Source organism: Dryobates pubescens, chromosome 10 (genome assembly GCF_014839835.1).
Source record: "Dryobates pubescens isolate bDryPub1 chromosome 10, bDryPub1.pri, whole genome shotgun sequence".
In the NCBI taxonomy this organism is placed as follows: Eukaryota; Metazoa; Chordata; class Aves; order Piciformes; family Picidae; genus Dryobates; species Dryobates pubescens.
In genome coordinates this window covers 36813284-36832474 of record NC_071621.1, presented here as the reverse complement: position 1 = coordinate 36832474, position 19191 = coordinate 36813284, and the positions used below count along the sequence as shown (strand labels likewise).

The 19191-nt window shown below is 40.6% G+C and overlaps 1 protein-coding gene across 1 annotated transcript in view; it reads left to right on the top strand.

The window, feature by feature from the left end:
- TMEM135 (transmembrane protein 135) overlaps nt 1-19191 on the top strand; it is a 188592-nt gene that overhangs the window by 116321 nt on the left and 53080 nt on the right. The window contains exon 6 of the mRNA XM_009901512.2: nt 2061-2107. Within this exon, the coding sequence (XP_009899814.1) occupies nt 2061-2107 (47 nt within the window). The remainder of the gene's footprint in view (nt 1-2060; nt 2108-19191) is intronic.

Genomic DNA, 19191 nt, shown 5'->3' with positions numbered 1-19191 from the left:
AATTCATCCTGTGATCCTGTTGTTTGAATGATTAAAGATGGCTTGAACTTTGGGGGGTTAGGACAGCCCTTTTTAAGCAGAACTCAGGTTTAATTGTAAGTGTGCTTTTTCTGCTAGCTTGAGCAGAGATATATTATTGTCCTCGCTTTCCTCTAATGACTTAATCTAAGATTATTTCAAATGCTCACGTTTTTAATGTGGTATAATAAAATACTGTAGTACTGGTGAAGGAAAAGGGGGAAAAGAAAAAGACTAGCTTAGACAGTAAACATTATAATGTCTTGTGTGACCTAATTTTAAGTCACTCACCAGAGGATTTAGAAAAGGGAAATGCTCTCATTGTAAGAGTGTTAATTTTTGTTCCCTCTGTGGCAGCCATTGTAAACTTTTCCTATTCACATTGTTATCACACTTTCCAATCTGTATCAGCCTGCAGCAGCCTACTCTTTCTTCTTTGTGTTTATAAGCTTCAAATGTGTACTGCCTTTCACTTAAACTGTCTTATCCTAGCATGATCAAAACTCCTTCAACCCTTGAAAATAAGTGTGTTTCCTAAAACACTTGCAGCTTTGCTGTAAGGTTTTTGCATGAATGTGAGGCAGTGTATCTAGAGCAGTACAGTAGTTTTTCACTCTTGAGCTGTACCTGGCAGCTCAAGATGGGGTTGGTTAAGGTGGTTTATTAATTAAAAGCATGATAGAGTTGTTCCTGAAACGGCTGTATGTACAAGCATACATGTGCAAGGGAGTTATCACTGTTTATTGGTTTGGTTTGGTCTTTGTTAGTGGGGTGTTTTGTGTTTGGTTTTGTTTGTTTGTTTTCCCTTCTTGGGTTTGGTTTCTTCAGCCATTGTGAGTCACTGTGCAGGTGGTAAGGGGAAGAGAGATAGGAGCACTGAGCTCTGGGAGAAAGAAGCGGGATGTTCCACTCGTTGCTGGAGAGCTGCTAAATTTGCTGACTTACTTTTATGTGATCACATTGGTATTCTTGTTTGGGAATAATTCATTCAGAAATAGAAATATATGTAATGTTAAAAATGTTAGCACAAAAAACCCCAAACACAAACTCAAAACCAACCAAACAAAAACACCTAATTTCTTCTGGACTATGAATTGTGATATTTTAATCTTAAAAGACTGAGGCAGTTCCTTTGTAGCTGTTAGTCCATAATCCACTGTTTCAGTATGATTACCTTCCCTGGAGGTGTTCAAGAGGGGACTGGAAATGGCACTTGGTGCCATGGTCTAGTAGCCATGAGGTCTTGGGTGACAGGTTGGACTTGATGATCTTTGAGGTCTTTTCCAACCTTACTGATTCTATGATTCTATTCTGTGATTCTAAGGATTGGATAGAACTGGAAAGCTTAACTGGAAGTGCTGTTCATCAACTACGTGCTGCAGTGGAAAGCATATGAAATGCACAAGAGTCATAACCTGAGTTTAACACAGACCAGTGTAACTTCATGGTTCTTAAAGGCACCCAGCCACAAACCATGACACAGAGCAAGATAGGATTGTTCCAAGTGAATTAAACATTGAGGTAAACTACTAGAAAGGATCAAAGGATACTTTCATGTGGGAATAGATGTATCTACTCTCAAACTTGCCAGAAAGCAAGTAAGTGGAAGCAGTTGTCAGTAGAGACATCTTAAATATCCTGCCTTTAAATTGAAACTGGCAACGTGGTATTTGAATAAATCACAACAGCAAAGACAGACAAAATATAATGTTTAAATTTCCATTCTATTGCTATTTCCATTCTTTTGTTTCCATTCTACTGTTTTATTGTTCTTGTTTATTATTTTATTCCAGACTATTTAGCTGGTACCATTTGCTGTGTCTGTTGCCCCACTACCCTGCTTTGGATTTCATATTTTGTTTAACTTCCACAGGAACGGTTCAAAGCCCACTAGAAACAAGGAAATCCTTCTTGGTGGATTCAGACAAACTTTCCAGTAACAACATAAATAAAGTGTAACAGTTGTAAAATCTTTGTGGTCCAGAACATGCCAGTAGCATTGTGATGTTTTGTCTAAACAACACTCTCTCTCCTTCTTGTAGGTCCTTTTGTTCTGCATCACAGCTGCGCTGTTCATGTTCTTCTTCAGGTATGTTGCTGCTGTATCTAATTATGTTTGTAAAGCTTCTATTGAATGACATTTCTAAGAGCTCACTTGATGGGTTTTTTTAATATTCATCTGAAAATGTGTATCTTCTTGACTCAGGCTTTCTGAATTGCATAGAGTGCTTCCCTGGCATTAAAACCCCAGCACTGTGAACAGACTTGGGCTAAAAAGAGAAATGCTGAGTTAAATGCTTCAAATCTTCTGGGGATTATACTGATTACTTAAGGAACCTTCTCTCATTTCATAATTAAGACCCTGGAGATCTAACATGAAAACAGCTGAAATACTGCTTTTTATATATGTTTTTAGTAGCTTAGGGCAGAGAAGATCACATTTTTTCTTGTGGTCAAAATAGAGGAGAGCAGAAAAAAGGAAAAAGATTGTACAGTCTTAAAGAAAATCTAAACTACTTGTCCTGAATACAGGTGCAACTCCCTTCTTTGCATTTTGATGTAAACTTCTTTGCCAACTTTTCATGTTACTGGTTGTATTCCTGTTTTGTAAAACATACAATAGTGACGTTGGAGGAGACACTCAAGTGATCGCTTTGCTCTGTCTTGATTTGCAAGGTATAGGTAATAATTGATTTACTTTGTCATTGTTTCCCTTTTAAATACCAGACCTCTCAAGTTTTCTGTAATGTATTTCCAGCTGGAAAGTTGCTTGGTAAAGTAAGCTCTGACTACAGCCCTTTGACTTAGAGTTTCGTATGGCAGGTAGCCATCTCTGGTTCTTCAAGCCATGTGGTCCCATGGTAATTGCAAAACTCTGGCATCTGCAGCTTATTTTTTTGTAATTCTATGACTAACAAATAGTTTATGAATGTTGGCCAAGAGCAGTCTGTGGGTAGAGGAGAGCTGTAGAGTGAAAGGATTCAAAGAACCATTCCTCCATCTACCACCCATTAAGACCCTGTCACCAGCAGACGTCTTGCTTTATTTTCTCACACTTCCTGGAGTCGCGGTATAAGAGCCTCACACTTGTGAGGCTGAAGTTAGATATCTGAATACTGATCAAACCAACACAAAATGCTAAAGTGCTGGTGAAAGCTTCACACATTGTCTGATGTTTGGAGGAAGCCAGTTGTTTCCTGTCTGTGTCTTTAGTAATGGACCAGTGTTGTAGAGACAACCTGAAAGTTAAATAGAACTGAGCAGAGCCCGGAGGTACTGGGTGAATTCCTCCCTGACCTGACATAGCAACACTGACAATTGAGTGGATTCCAAACCACTTTCTCCTTTCAAATTAGTCTCTCTATGCCAAGGTTGATGCCTATCTCACTGAGCAATCAGCAGCAACATGTAATTCCTTTGTCTCTCATATTGTAACAGAGAAATTCAAACATGGGATGCAGAGGTTATAGGTCCATTAGTTAAAGTGCCAGGTGAAAAATAATAGTTGTTCCTAACACAAACAGTACCTGAAAGAAGATGAATCAGAAAATGTTTAGCACAGACAATTTTTAAAAGTTATTTTCCTGAGTGCAATTTCTGTTGTGATTAGAACTTCTTCACAGTGCTTCATGTGATACTTTCCTGGAGTAACAAGGTAGAGATGGTTCAGTGTGAAAATACCTTTGGGTGAGCACAGAATTCCCAGGATAATACGTGGGCAGAGCTGTTGCCAGGCTGGCTGTCAAACAGAAGTTGTGTTGACTATGTTGACAAACACCTACTGAAGTCTTCCCTTGCTTGATAATTTTATACCTAATTAATGACAAAAATAACAGTGAACATGGTTGTTGCATGTGTAGGTAAAACTGCTGGCTGAGTTACTTTGCAGAACAGACTTGGAGTTCAGATAGATGTAGCCTGGAGACATGATCTGAAGAAGTATAAAGCTGCTTTGTGATGGCAAAGTTGAGATAATACAAGTGAAAGGAGCTATGGAATAGAATAAACCAGGTTGGAAGAGACCTTCAAGATCATCGTGTCCAACCTATCACCCAACACCACCTAATCAACTAAACCATGGCACCAAGCACCCCATCAAGTCTCCTCCTGAGCACCTCCAGTGATGGTGACTCCACCACCTCCTCAGGCAGCCCATTCCAGTGGGCAATCACTCTCTCTGTGTAAAACTTCCTCCTAACCTCCAGCCTAAACCTCCCCTGGCGCAGCCTGAGACTGTGTCCTCTTGTTCTGGTGCTGGTTGCCTGGGAGAAGAGACCAACCTCTGCCTGTCTACAACCTCCCTTAAGGTAGTTGTAGAGAGCAATAAGGCCACCCCTGGAGAATCAAATGGTTTGGGAGCAGTTCACTGAAAGACCTAACAGTAGTTATCACATTGTCCAGCTGAATGTAAGCCAATAAGGTCACATTCCTGTAACAAGGGACATACTGTGACAGGGTCTGTAGAGTTTGTGAGGTACATGAAGTTGTACTTAAGTTTTTGTTGTGCCTACAATATGAGAAGTTCTCTGTGCATTTGTCTCCTTTTTGATAATCACATGCCAAGAAGAGGCAGAGAAACCTCAGAATGTTTCCTCTGGTAGTCTGGAGCTCAGAAATGGTTTATTTAAGAAGGATGGATTATGGTTGTTTAGTTACAAAGGGGGAAAAAAGGGATGGAATATCTGTCTTCATGTATGTACAAGACTGCTGAAAAGGGAATATTGGTCTGCTCTTGCTGGCTGAAATAGAAAGGGTAACTGAGCAAGACTTTTGTTCTTGCAATAGTAAATTGCAGCATTAAAGAATGCACTTGATACTGAGGAAAGAAATCCTGAAGTGGTGAAATAACTGCCATGTGAGGCTACAGATCATCCTTTCAGATCCATAGGAACAGATTTTGCATAGTATCGGTGTTATGACTTAGAGAAAGGAATAGTTGACTTCCTCAGTCTCTTCCACTTCTTGTTGCACAGCAGTGACTGCCACACTGTGAGGTATTTGATGTAATAAGCTGTCAAAGACAGTGGCCAGCAAAGCCTTTAGAGAAGGATAACCTTGCTGTGCTTTATTGAATGAAACTTGAAAGGTATACCTGGAAAGAAAGTCCAGGTTACAGCAGTGTGCTGTAGAGATCGCTGAGTCACATAGAAAACAGAGCGGAGACAAGAGGCCAGGCAAAGCAGGGGAAACATCAGTGGTCCGTGTGGTCAGGGGCATCTCTGAAGATGAGTAGAGGGAGAAATGTGACTTTTCTACCACGATGAATTGGAGTGTTCTTCCACAAATTGTAGTCATAGAAAGACAATAGGAGAAGACAACTGCTCAGGGAGAGGAGAGATGACAGAGGGGTTACTTTGTTGGTCCTCGGGTTTGTTGTCCAGTTCACCTGGACTGGGACCATGAGTTGGTTTTGTTTGAACCCCTGTATGAATTGATCCCCTTTGGGACAGCCCTTGAAAAAAATTCTCTGTGGATCTATCCAGAGTCCAGGAGTGGCCAGCTTCCTGTCTCTGTTGTTATCTGCAGCAGACATGAATCAGGAGAGCCATTACACTGCATTTCCTGTGCAGAGTAGAGTTATCGATTGGACTTCATGATCCTGAGGGTCTTTTCCAACCTGAATGTTTCTGTGATTCTGTGATTTCCTCTGTTTAATGACTCACAATCACTTTGGCCTTTCTCTAATCACAAGAGGATCAAACTGACAAAATCATGTTAGTAGTACTTTCAGAAAAACCCCTGAATCTTAGCCAAAGTCAGATCTGCTTTGCTTGTAGAATATCTTCCCACTGACTGTGAAACACTGTTTGCTGCTAACAAGCATTTATCAACCTAAAATTTACTTTATTCCAAAGCAGCTCTGTTCCCAGGGTGGCTTTTTGTTCTGCCCCACAGAAAATCAAAAAAATGTGCTGAGAGCAGCAGCAGCAGCAGCAGCCTTGGTCACCAATATCACACATAATCCCTTTCATCATTAAAGGTAAAAGCTGAATATCTGAATGGTGTCATCTGAAGAGCAGAACATTTCTAAGAAGAATCTACCTGCATGCTGCCAAAATGTGACTGGTTCCTAGAGGCAACATGTCACAGCAATATAAATTGCCTTCTCTGAGGTTATCAGGTTTTCTGAGCTTTAAAGTGGTTATTGTCCCATCCTGGTAGCTCTGGTCCTGGTAGCTTAGGGTTAACTAAGTTTAGCCACTGTTTTTACTCAGTGTAGTTTTGAGCTGGATCAGTTTCCTTGCACAACTCATGCTGTGATGTGCTGGCATCAGCCCCATGAGCTGGCAGTGGTAAGTGATAGAGAGAAACAGGGCAGGGAGGTATGATTTTCATCATTCCTGTGGACTTTTGTCATTTTAAAGTGGCTGAATATTAGCATGGCTTAAGATGGTCTTTGCTGAATCTAGGAGATGAAGTTACTTGAGTTGCAAAGCTTAGGACTGCTTTCTCTGTGGAGGAATTAAGATGTATTCTGTTCATCACACAGTTTTCAGGTTATCTTTCAGGTTGCCATGTTGGTAACAGCCTGTTAAGTTGAGCTTGCTTAGTGGTGCTTCTGGAAAGCAAGCTCTCAGGTTGATAGTTACCCACTAACAGAACAAAATGAGTATGGCACATGGTTGGACATGCTCACACTTCTGTGGTGTGGATGTTTTCCTATGCACACCATGAGGAAATACTGATGCAACAGGTGTATGAATCTTGGGCTATGAAAGTGCAGGCAAGTTCTTCTGCATGTATTGGAGTATTTCCTTTACTAATATAATGAGATTTATCATTATAATGTCTGTCTTGAATTATTTTTACAAGCAAAATTCCTTGACCAAGGACTTGTGATTTGCTGATACTTCTCTCTGCCCACTGTTACGTATCCAGTTTCTGCCTCCAAGTGACAGAAGGGCTCAAAAGGCTGTGCAGTGGATCACAAAGCTTATTGTTAATAAATATGAACTATTCAGATCATGTTCATATTATTTGGTATAGACAAGATTTTGCCATTTGTACAATTACTGCTCTCTGTTGGAAAGCTTTGTCCTTGTATCATGTTGCCTTGCTACCCTTGATCCTGGGGGTGTTCAGGGCGAGGCTTGACAGGATGCTTGGTTCCATGGTTTAGTTGATTGGGTAGTGTTGGATGATAGGTTGGACATGATGATCTCAAAGGTCTCTTCCAACCTGGTTTATTCTACTCTATTCTATTCTATTCTATTCCTCCCAGCTCATCCCTATGCCAGATGTTCCACAGTAGCTGAAAACTTCACCAAACAGCCTTGATATGTATCACTGGAGTTTCCCCCAAATTCTGTGGGTCTGTTCAAATGTTATTGCATCTACTACAAAACAAGAAGAAAAAGAAGGTGCTGAATCTCAAGAGTTAAGTTGTGAGGTTACAGAATTGAAATGGTAGAAGAAAACTTACTCCAGAACAGATAAAGTGTGAAGGGAGTCAGAGAGGAAGGTAAATTCAGAAGAGCAATATAGAAAGGGGGACAGTAGGAAGAGGGAAGGGGAGAGGAACTGAAGAGGGAAAATTAAGATGGTGTCAACAGACAGGACAAAAAATAGAAGAAAATACTAGGAAAAGAGCAGCTGCAATGCAGATGATAGGTTTAGAAGCAGCAGTGTTATATTTACAGACAGCAGAAGGATATTTTAGTGTCTTTTCTTTTTCCTTCCATCCTCTTTTTCTGGGACTTCACTGCTAAGTTGTGCTCTGGTTTGTCTCAAAAATGCTTCTGCTCACCTCTACTGAAAGTGATGAAATTGCTCATCACTCATTTGTGGGTAATTGCAGTATGCAGTAACTTGAATGGTACTATCTCCCACAGTGTGTATTTAGTGCACTCATACAGGTAACCAGAGTTGAAACAGGATTCCTCCCACTTCTGCCTTTTCTTTTATGCCTCTCCAATATTTACACACAGAAGTGTGTCTGGAAAGAACGGTCCCCTATCTTTAGGAATTCATTTTCAGGGCACATCAAGGTCCACTGGGATCTTAATACTCACTGCATACTCAAACTAAAATTACATTAATGATGTCATGTACAATTTATTAAACAATGTACTAATTTGTAGAGTCTCTTGGAACAAAAGCACACTTCTCTTTCATGCTGTTATTTGTTTGCAAAACGTACAGGTTGTGTGGAATTAAGGTTATGTGAGGAAAGGATTTGGTTTCACATCATCTCACTTCAACTAATTCACGGCGCTTTTGGGCCAGAAGAGTATAAGTATAAATCAAAACAAGCAGGCAGGATCTCATCATGCATAGAGTAAATGTATGTCAAATGCAATTGAAGGAATGTTGTCTTAGTAGGAGTTTCATTTAGAACGTTACCCTGGGTTTTTGGGAAGGGTGATACAACAGCTGTGCTTTCATACATTTTTGAAGAAATCCATAGAATGGAAACCTTGCAATCTCTGCACAATCAATGAACTCTTACACATAAATCCTCTCCACATAAACTTGGAAAATCCAGCAATTTGGGTGAATATGTGTTGGCAGACTATAGCTCTGGTTGCTATAGTAGTTAATCCTTAGACTATATACTACCAGTTTATAATAGGCAAATGTTAATTCATCTGCTCTGAACTCTAGAAAGGAAAGCAAGTTGAAACCAGCTATTATGGGAATTTGGATGTTTCTGATGATTGACTGATCATAACTTGAGGGTGAATTCTGCCTTCTGCAGAGACAAATGTTAGAAGGTTGTTTTCTGAAACAGTTTTGGACAACCAGAAGTTGTTGCTGTGACTTCACAAAGCAGAACATGGAGTTTTTCATCACTCATTTGCATAGTTCACAGCAGAAAGCTCCTGGTGTCTTAATGTCACTTACCTGTTGATTTGCAACAGAAAACATGGTGAAAAGAGCATCTAAAATGCAGATGCATTGTCATATACTGCCATTAAGATGGACTACTGAAACTTGTGTAAAGTCACTGTAAACCTTTAAGAAAGGTCCTTTTGTTTGCAGAGCCCTTTATTCTGGCTCATTAATGAAACTCTAGCCTCCCAAATTACAGCTATTTACTCTTCTTTCCCCATGAAACGCATAACCTGTAATTTATTCTGTGTTTTCAACATGATATTTTCTGTTAAAAGTGTGTGGTACCAGTGCCATATCAGTCTCTCATTCAATCACCTAAGCTCAGGTTTGTACAGAAGCAGCTACTTGCAAGATATTTGTGCCCTTCAATGCTACTCTCTTTTACAGTGGGATAAGCAAGCTTAACAGTCAGAGTTGCTGTTGCAGGGATTTTATAGCAAATAAGCATCCCCTTTCTTATAAAGATTACTTCTAAGCCTTTTACATTTGCTGCAGTATTACAGGAGTACATTAAAAGTCCTCCACTATTGAACTAGTAGGTAATAAATCAGAAGAAAAAAGCAGTTGAGATTTTTTCCCCCATCTTCCTATTTTTTTTACTGTCCTTTTATAAACATCTCAAAGTTAGTGGTTCAAAGCATTGTTTTGGTAACTGTCATGAAACTTGATTTCTGAGGTATTCTGGATGACCTGGGGAGTAGATGAAAACATTCAGTCTCCTAAGAAAGCTATAAATATCAGTTAGTTTTATTTAGTAAGAGCAAAAGTAAAACATGCAATCAGAGGAAGGGGGTTGCAGATGAGAAGATAACCTTGTAGGTTAGCTGTGACATTTCTCTGGCAGAGCACTGCATTTAGGGCTGTGTTTGCTTAGTCCAGATGCAGATATGGGTAGAAAGAGGAGATCATCTGTCTTCTGGTTCTGTACCAATAAAATCAAGGGTGAAAAAGTAGTTTTGCTTCTGTATTTTAATGCAGCTTTTTTTTTCCCCCTTCTCTCTCTCATACTCTTTCCCCAGACTTCCACTGCATTTCACTTTGTCTGTTTCATCCCTTACAATTTGCAATGCCATCAGGCATTGTTTGTTGTGGATTGAAGGGGAGTAGCTGCTGAGTCTTCCTGCCCTGGCTCAGGGCAAGAGTGTTCTTGCCCTACCTCAGGGTGGGGGAGGCTGGTATCCCCAGGCTTGTGTTGTGTCCCCACGTCTGTCTCAAAACTAATGTAATAGAGGTAAAGATATGTCTTAAGTGCAAGAACATGACAGTATTAGTTTTTTGTACAGGCAAGAATAATTTCTAGACTTAAAGGTATTGAGATGTCCCCTTGGGTCCTGTGATGGCCCCTTGGGTCCTGTGATGGCCCCTTGGGTCCCCTGATGGCCCCTTGGGTCCTGTGATGTCCCCTTGGTTTCCACAGTGTCCACAGGGTGCCCAAGAAAATACACATTAGGGAAAAAACAATGGCAGTGTCCAGTGGGAAGAATGGGCATCTTCAGTAGGTTTGGGAGATTCTCCTGACAATGGTGTTTTACCCTCATGCAGTGATCAGCAGGGGCTGCTGTAGGACATCTAGGAGCAAATCACATTCTTTCTATTCCTGTGTTAGATTTGCAGGCAGAAATCACTGTCTCTCACCTGTCCATTTGGGTAGTGCAGGAGAAATGGGACAATAATGGTATTATAAAGTTAAATCAGTTCTGATTGCTAATCTAGCACTGAAAAGAACCTTACAACAATTAGATCTTTAGGATGCCTGTGGGCCCTCTTTTCAGGACTCATCTTCAGCTTTAGGCACTTGAGATATTAAAGTTTGGAAATATGAGGAAAAGTTGGACAAATGAAGAGGGCAATTCCCATTTTGTGGGGGCTTAATTAATGTTGCAGAGCTGCCTCTGTCTAACTGATGATACAGGTGACTGCACACCAAACTTGAATAATTGTAGCTGGAATGAATGTAGACTAATGACTTTCCCTTGGAGTTACCTAGAAACCATATTAAAAGAATTCTGAGAGAAGGCAAGTTATACAATTAATGAAATGCTGAGATATTATGAAAGATTATTAGTTTGTTAGCCTATTCTGCATGCATGGCTTGAATTATCCCTCTATTTCTTGGACCCATTTTTTGCTTTAATATGAAAAAACCCCACAACTTTTGTTCTGTTAATAAGAGAAAGAAGGAAGGGGAGACATATATTGCATTATATATTTAAGGATTGTTTTTTTCCTGGGTTATTAACAAAGTGTTTGGATGGAAGTTACAGGACCAAAAGACATCACAGGACAATATGCTGTCTTACATGGGAAGATTAAGTGCAGTGTTTGAAAACCTGCTTCTAAATTCTAAATGTAATTCTTTTAATTTATACAGTGTCATAAAGAACAGCAAACTCTCTGATCTCTAGACCCTTGTCTAGAGTAAAAAGAGAAATCATTTATGCTTCTGATGCATCCTAGAGGTGCATCTTATGAACTGGAAAGGCAATTTAAATTTCATAGAATCAATGAGGTTGGAAAAGGCCTCAGAGATCAGATTTGCTGTTGTTTATTTCACTCCCTCAAAACATAAATGTCTGTGTTGTCATTGACCTGTTACTGAATTTCACATGTGCTTTTGGTAATACTCACCAGATTTTTTGGCCAATTTGGGAATAGCATTTAAAGTATTCCTTCAAATTAGCCATCTGTCAAATAATGTTCAGGTTCCTAAGGGTATTTTTCCTGGTTCTCTATAAATTTTCTTGAGAGAGCATGTGATAACAATCTAGGGATTAGAATGTAACATTTCATGTCCGTGTTTACCTTCTGAATGCATGTGTTAGTGATAGCGAAATGTTGCTAGAGCGGACTTACCTTAAGCTTAAGATACCAGGGGTTAGGGGACTGCATTCCTGAAAATACCCTGAGAGAAAACTGTTGACATTTTGATGATCATTGTTAATTACCTGATGACTGTAGTATTTACAGTGTCTTCTTCTGAGATACGTGCCACACCAGGCTTTATTCCTTGCACTCATTGTTTTACTGTCATGCCAAGCCAAACAAGGCTGAGAAGTCCATGCCTGTCTCCGGAGGTTACAGAGTACCTCTCTGTGTACATCCCAAGGAGCAAAAGCAAACCTCAGAATCTGTTTGGTAAAATGTAGGTATTCAAAGGGATAACTATAAATACCTCTACAAAATCTCAAACAAACCTTCTGACAGTAAGTTTTAAAAGGAGAGAAGTCTCTTAAAAATCAAAGTAGCTGTTACCTGGTGTCATCATGGTGCAGAGCTGTGCCAGCGTCCTGTGCTGGTCATAGAACTAGGACAAGGATGTAAGTCAGCATCCAAGAGAGCTGCATTTGTAGGACAAGAGATGAGATGGCACATCGGTCTTTGCCTTCTCTCTCAGCTGGCAGCTCTGCAACCTCTCTTGGAAACGGGGCAAGAGGGCAGGAAGGGTGAGATGGAGCCTGTGACAGCAGCAGTTTTACTATCAGCACAGACAGATGATTTGTGTCGCTTTCCCTGTCGTCCTTTGTTGCCCATTGGAGCTGCAGGGAGTGAAGGGACTTGGATGAGGCTCTGGCTGGGCACTGGGTACAGTGGGAAAAGGTTGCTCCTCTCAAGTGCCTTTCAAAATGTTTTGTTCTTTGAATCTTGCTTCTTTGACTCTGGATACACATGAGTGACTGCCAAAACTGGCTGCTTCCCCTTTACCTGCTCTTGTTATCAGATGCACTGCTTGATGAGAGAAGAAAAGAGGAATATGAGATGGGCAGACAGGGCAGTGTCTTCAGAGAAGGAATATGAGGTCATGCAGGACAGGATTTCCATTAGCCATGAGCCAGGTGTAACTAAAGGAGTGAGAGAAAATGAGTGGTTGCTTTATTGGAGCTGTGGGGCAGCTTTGTGTCTTGGGTTTTACTAAAGCTCTTCAGAGGGAGCACTACTTGTGTAATAACATATTGGATCATCCTCATTTACTAGGTCATTTTAAACTTTTTTTGCTTTTGTTTTTGTTTCCAAGATGGATACTGTCTTGAATCCCACGAGCCACCTTTCTTGTTACAGGAGGTTAACCACTCCCACTTCATACTACTTTTCATTTTATCTCTCAGGTTGAAAAGGTGATAGTGGATTGAAATGAGTAGGCAAGTATTTAATTGCTGTGTTATATTTGTGTCCTCAAACTACCATTGTTCTTGAAGGTATACTCTATGGTTAGATCAGGTTCAAATGAGGAATATTAACTCTGTGTGCTGAAGTCAGACTCAGTTTTTAATTTTCCCATGCTAGTCCTGAACCTCTGGTATGCAGAGAGGCTGCAGGGTAGCTTTCTCCATTATCAGTAGGCTGAACATGAGCCAGCAGTGTGCCCAGGTGGCCAAGAAGGCCAATGGCATCCTGGCCTGCATCAGGAGTAGTGTGGCCAGCAGGAGCAGGGAAGTCATTCTGCCCTGTGCTCAGCAATGCACACCTTGAGTCCTGCATCCAGTTCTGGGCACCTCAGTTTAGGGAAGATGTTGAGTTGCTAGAACATGTCCAGAGAAGGGCAGCGAAGCTGGGGAGGGGTCTGGAGCACAGCCCTGTGAGGAGAGGCTGAGGGAGCTGGTGTTGCTTAGCCTGGAGAAGAGGAGGCTCAGGGGAGACTTTATTGCTGTCTACAACTACCTGAAGGGAGGTTGTGGACAGGTAGAGATTGGTCTCTTTTCCCAGGCACCCAGCACCAGAACAAGAGGACACAGTCTCCAGCTGTGCCAGGGAAAGTTTAGGCTGGAGGTGAGGAGAAAGTTCTTCCCAGAAAGAGAGATTGGCCATTGGAATGTGCTGCCCAGGGAGGTGGTGGAGTCACCATCACTGGAAGTGTTTAAGAAGAGACTGGCTGGGGTGCTTATTGCCATGGTTTAGTTGATTAGATGGTGTTGGGTGGTAGGTTGGACCTCTCCAAGGTCTTTTCCAACCTGGTTAATTCTGTATTCTATTCTGTATTCTGTATTCAGTGAGTGAAGAAAATTTGTATTCTTCTTTTTTTGGGGGGTGTGGGGTGGGGGTGGAGGGTGTTACACTGATCCATCTGTTTCTTAGTAACACACAGGTCAAAAGCCTGGGAAACACTCTTAAAGTAGCTGACTTTTGTTGGGCTTCTCTGCTTTTGAAAAGAAACCAACCCACTTTTACACTCTGGCTCTCTGGGAAGAAAGGAATGCATTTCACCAAAGTATTGTATGTTTTCCCTTGCCACTTTGTTTGCATGCTGTAAAACTACTGCAATAGGCATTTCAGTACTGTGCATGCACTATTAAACAGGGAGCTAAACAGCCTGTAGAAATGTTTAGTTTCTTTAGGAGTCAAAACAGAACATTAGTTACTGCACATAGTTCACTGCGTTTGCCATATCAGCAAGTTTGCTCTTTCATGGAAAATACTAACTTTTGATTATAATGTGAGGAGATTAAACTTATTTTCCCACATTGGATCACTTTTAGGCATATGGTACATAGGCTGCTGGAATTTATTTAAACCTGTTCTCTCCAACAGTAAATCTTGTCCTGGTTGTAACGGATTGCTTTACATGTAGTTGGATCCAGTTGGACAGGCTCATCAAGGGAGGAAATGCACTGCCTACACACAAGCACTACAAGAATTATGGCTGTACAATAGGGACTATTTTTCCACCATTATCAATTTTCAGTGGAGATTCTTTTTCAGATACGTAACAGTGACTCAATGAACCAGGAAGGTGTTTACCTGCAAGGTGATCTGGTGGTAATGGGAGAAGCTTTTGAGGGCTACAGTTTCAGGCGTCTCTGTCCAGAGCCATCCCCAAAGGAAGAAAAAGAGGGTCTCCTCCCCTTCTTCAGGTTTCCTCTGTCAATCACAAAGGGCTTTTGTCCTGTTAGCATGTTGATGTGTCTGGGCTTTGGCTGTTTATCATCTTCCTGTCATCCTTAAATGCAAAATAAAAGAGGGGAAATAGCTTCTGGTTCTCAGTCTTTGAGAATAAACTGCTTGTGGCTGCGGAGGACCTCAGTGTCCCAGCTGCCCTGGAATGCCTTCTGCAGGAAAGGAGTCACTGGCAGTACTGCCCATGATCCATGTGGCTCCCAGCTCCTGAGGCACTGGTCAGAACAAGGCTGACATTACAAGTCAGATGATGAGAAAGCAATTGAGCTTCACAGATTCAATTTCTCTCTTTGATCCTGGCATTGAAGTGTCAGAGTCTGCGAGTGGAAGCATAGTGCAGGCAAGATTTCCGGCTGCTTTAATCCTGGCGCTAAAAAGATCTATTCACAGGGCATAGGAACTGGATTTTATTTTGCAGGATTTCAAAGCTTAGACATATTTTGCTTATGCTTTGTTGCCAAACATTATAGGAAGTTTGGTCTTTTGGTTTTGTGGGGCTTTTTGTTTGTTTGTTTGTTTAGGTCTTTTTATTTCCTTATTTAAAATCATTTTTCTGTTAAGATTTTTCTGACATGTGTGCTTACAGAGTAAAGATTTGACAGATAGTAGGTTTTCCCTCTCACTTACATTTGAGGCTCTTCACATGTTACAGATGGGATACTAAGGGAGAAGATTTAAGTAACCTACAGAAGGTCAGGTACAAAATATGTGGTAGCAATGCCTTTGAGCCAGAGTTGCAGTCTAGCTCTTAAATCACAAGGCTACCTGTCCTGTGTCCCACTTCTAGTACGTAACTTAAAAAGTGAGACATGGTACAGGCTTGCTGTCAGAGAATTAAGATGCTATGTAAGCAGCTGTATAGCAAGAGAGAGTGTTAAGCTAGATAAATACTATCTCAATAGATGTATTTTTCACTTCTTTATCAGCCGAGTCAAACGCTTCTATTATATTTAGGCTTTCTGAGTAGGAACCTGAATTTCAGTTTCCTAATCTCTTTATAACCAAATTTCAAAGTAGAATGAGCTGAAAATCAGAGTGTGCAACTGCAAAAGTTTCCTTTTTTTTTAACTTTTTGTTGTTATCTTGCAGAATGCTTTCATGGGGAACTTACATGTCAATTAGGATTTGAGAGCTGTAATATAGTCAAGTTGATTTAATGCTTTTGTACTCTTACCCCTCTCTATTTTTTTCCCCAGCTGTTTCCTGTAAGCTCTTAATGGGCTTTCTGCTCTTTCATTAAAAATAGTTATTTAGTTTTGCTGAACTGAGGGAGGTGGTGGAGTCACCATCACTGGAGGTGTTTAGGGAGAGACTTGATGGAGTGCTTGGTGCCATGGTTTAGTCCATTAGATGGTGTTGGATGATAGGTTGGACTCGATCGCAAAGGTCTCTTCCAACCTGGTTGATTTGATTCTATGCTATGCTATGCTATGCTATGCTATGCTATGCTATGCTATGCTATGCTATGCTATGCTATGCTGTTATTTCTATTTATCTGTGTAGCTGCTTATTTAATTTAGGGAAACAAATTCCTCCTGACACAAAGAAAGAAGAAATCCTGTTGAGCAGCAGTTATGAAACTTTTCAGAACAGAATGCAGCTAAGAAAGGAAAGCCACACCCAGAAATCATAATTCTTAAGAGGGTGGATTAGATGTCAGAAATCTCTGCTTGTCTTTTGAATGTTACCTGTGTTTATTTGACTGCTTTGTGGAGAAACTGAGCTGTAGTTCTTGTGGACGCTATTGTGGTCGTGACATAGAAGTCTCAAACTGGTAGAATAGAATGGAATAGGAATAGAGTAGAGTAGAATAGAAGAGAATAGAATTAACCAGGTTGGAAAAGACAATTGAGATCCCTAAGTCCAACCTATCACCCAACACCATCTAAGCAACTAAACCATGGCACTAAGTGCCCCATCCAGGCTCTTAAACCCTTCCAGGGATGGTGACTCCACCACCTCCCTGGGCAGCACATTCCAATGGCCAATCACTAAATCTCACTCATCACATGGTTCTTATTTGACAGCAGTCAGGGCAGAAAATCTCACTTTCATTAAAAGCAGAAGGCAATTACATTAGAATCCCCACGTTTTGGCATGTATTATAAAAATAGACTTGATGTAAGAGTTGTACACAATTAAAATATTTCACAACTTGAATATATATTTATACTCCAAAGCCTGCAGCCCCAAACAGGGCTTTTAACATATGACATTTCTATTTCGTTTTAGAAACAGGCGTATTTTTAACTACAGACGTTGGAAATGCTTGAGATTCTGTTCCTGTGAGCTAATTGCTGACTAGAATAGGAAAATAAGAGCTACTTTGTGGTTAGATGCTTGTGGTCTTTCTTTTGGCTTTCGGCCCTAAGATAAAATGTCAGGGAAAACACAGCGGGTAATGGTATCAATCAGTGTATCCTGGGCATAATTTGAAGCCTGTCAAAAGTCTGCTACTTTATAAACATTGAATTACATCATTCTTCATTCTACCTTCTGCTTGTACGTTATTTGGTTAGACTATAAATTATGTCACAGATGATTTTCACAGACATGCTTCAGCTCATGAAGTCTCAGTTTCACAGCAAAAGGAACTGCTGCGAAGAAGCAGCTTCTTATGTGAAACTGAAACTTTATGGGGCATCTAAAATACTCTGAAGAATGAGACATTCTTTATTATCTTTCATACATTTGATGTATTGACTAGAAACCCTGCTGAGGAAAGACTTTTTGCCTTGTATCTTTAGCCTAAGTAATACTTGCCGCAGACTAGCTAGATCTGACTAATGGAAATGCAAACTGTAATTCATGGTCTTACTAACATCAAGATTAAACCAGCAGTCTGATCATCAGGTGAAACCATGGTTCAGAAATTCAAGGGCAGGTTTTCAGTGAAGTTTTAAGAAACTTCACTTTCATTTATGGCATAAATCTGGAGCACAGCCCTGTGAGGAGAGGCTGAGGGAGCTGGGGTTGTTCAGCCTGGAGAAGAGGAGGCTCAGGGGAGACCTTCTTGCTCTCTACAACTCCCTGAAGGGAGGTTGGAGCTAGGTGGGGGTTGGTCTCTTCTCCCAGGCAATCACCACCAGAACAAGAGGACACAGTCTCAAGCTGTGCCAGGGGAAGTTTAGGCTGGAGGTGAGGAGAAAGTTCTTCCCAGAAAGAGAGGTTGGCCATTGGAATGTGCTGCCCAGGGAGGTGGTGGAGGGGACTAGACGTGGCACTTGGAGCTACAGTTTATTTAGTCCTGAGGTGTTGTGTGATAGGTTGGACTTGATGATCTCTGAGGTCTTTTCCAACCTTATTGATTCCATGATTCCATGATTCCATGATTCTATGAATAAGAAAATGGAATAAGTAAATAGTGAGAAAAAAACTTGAAGAAACATTGAGTTAAAGCAGTCACAGCTGAGATTTTCATAGAATCATAGAGTCAGTAAGGTTGGGAAAGATCTCAGAGATCATCAAGTCCAACCTGTCACCCAACACCTCAGGACTAACTGAACCATGGCTTCAAGTGCCACATCCAATCTCTTTTTGAACACCTCCAGGGATGGTGACTCCACCACCTCCCTGGGCAGCACATTCCAATGGCCAATCTCTCTTTCTGGGAAGAACTTTCTCCTCACCTAAAAATTTCTCCTCAAGCCTAAAGAACTTTCTCCTTGAGCCTAAAAATTTTGCCCTAATAAGTAAAAATTAATCCATTTTAGGTTAAAATTCATGGTTTTTTAAAGTAAAAAAAAAATCTTTAAATATTGATTTTTCTGCTCTGTGAGGATACTCTGAGATTTTTTTCTCTCTACAAATGTGACTGCAAGTATATTTAATTAGTTTTTTTCAATGAAACATTAAAGTAATGCTTACCCCATGATCATGCAAATGTCAAAAATTCTGGGGTGATCCCTCAAATTGCCCTTCACTCTTTGAAGGCACTTAGAAGAAACAAGGAGTTGAATATCAGTATGCATGGTTAGTGGTCAAGAAGGAGTTGTGTCGAATCAATCTGGCTCCCTTCTGGGAAGATAAGAGGCTTCGTTCATTCAGAAGTAATAGAAAATATCATATATCTTCAGCAAGTCTTTAGGACAGACTCTCATGTGACCTTCTCATAGGCAAAGCCTCAAAGTGCACTGTAGAAAAAAAATCCTACTTAAAACTGCCTGAAGAACTCAAGTACTGAGTTTGCAGTCAGAGCAGAAGTGTTGTCCAGGGATAATCGTTTCCATTCATAGATTTGGCAACCCTAAGTCATTATCTTGGTCTCAAGTTGTTGAACAGTGAGACCCAACCAGTCTTCCAAGATGTTTTATCTACAGGTTTAATGCTTAGACAATTTTAAACAGTGTGGTGAATTGGGGAATTATTCTTGAGGTGGTTTCAGGCTGTGCCTTTAAAATTCAACCCACCACAATTCTCTTTTGATGAAAGGCTCTGCAGTTTTGCAAG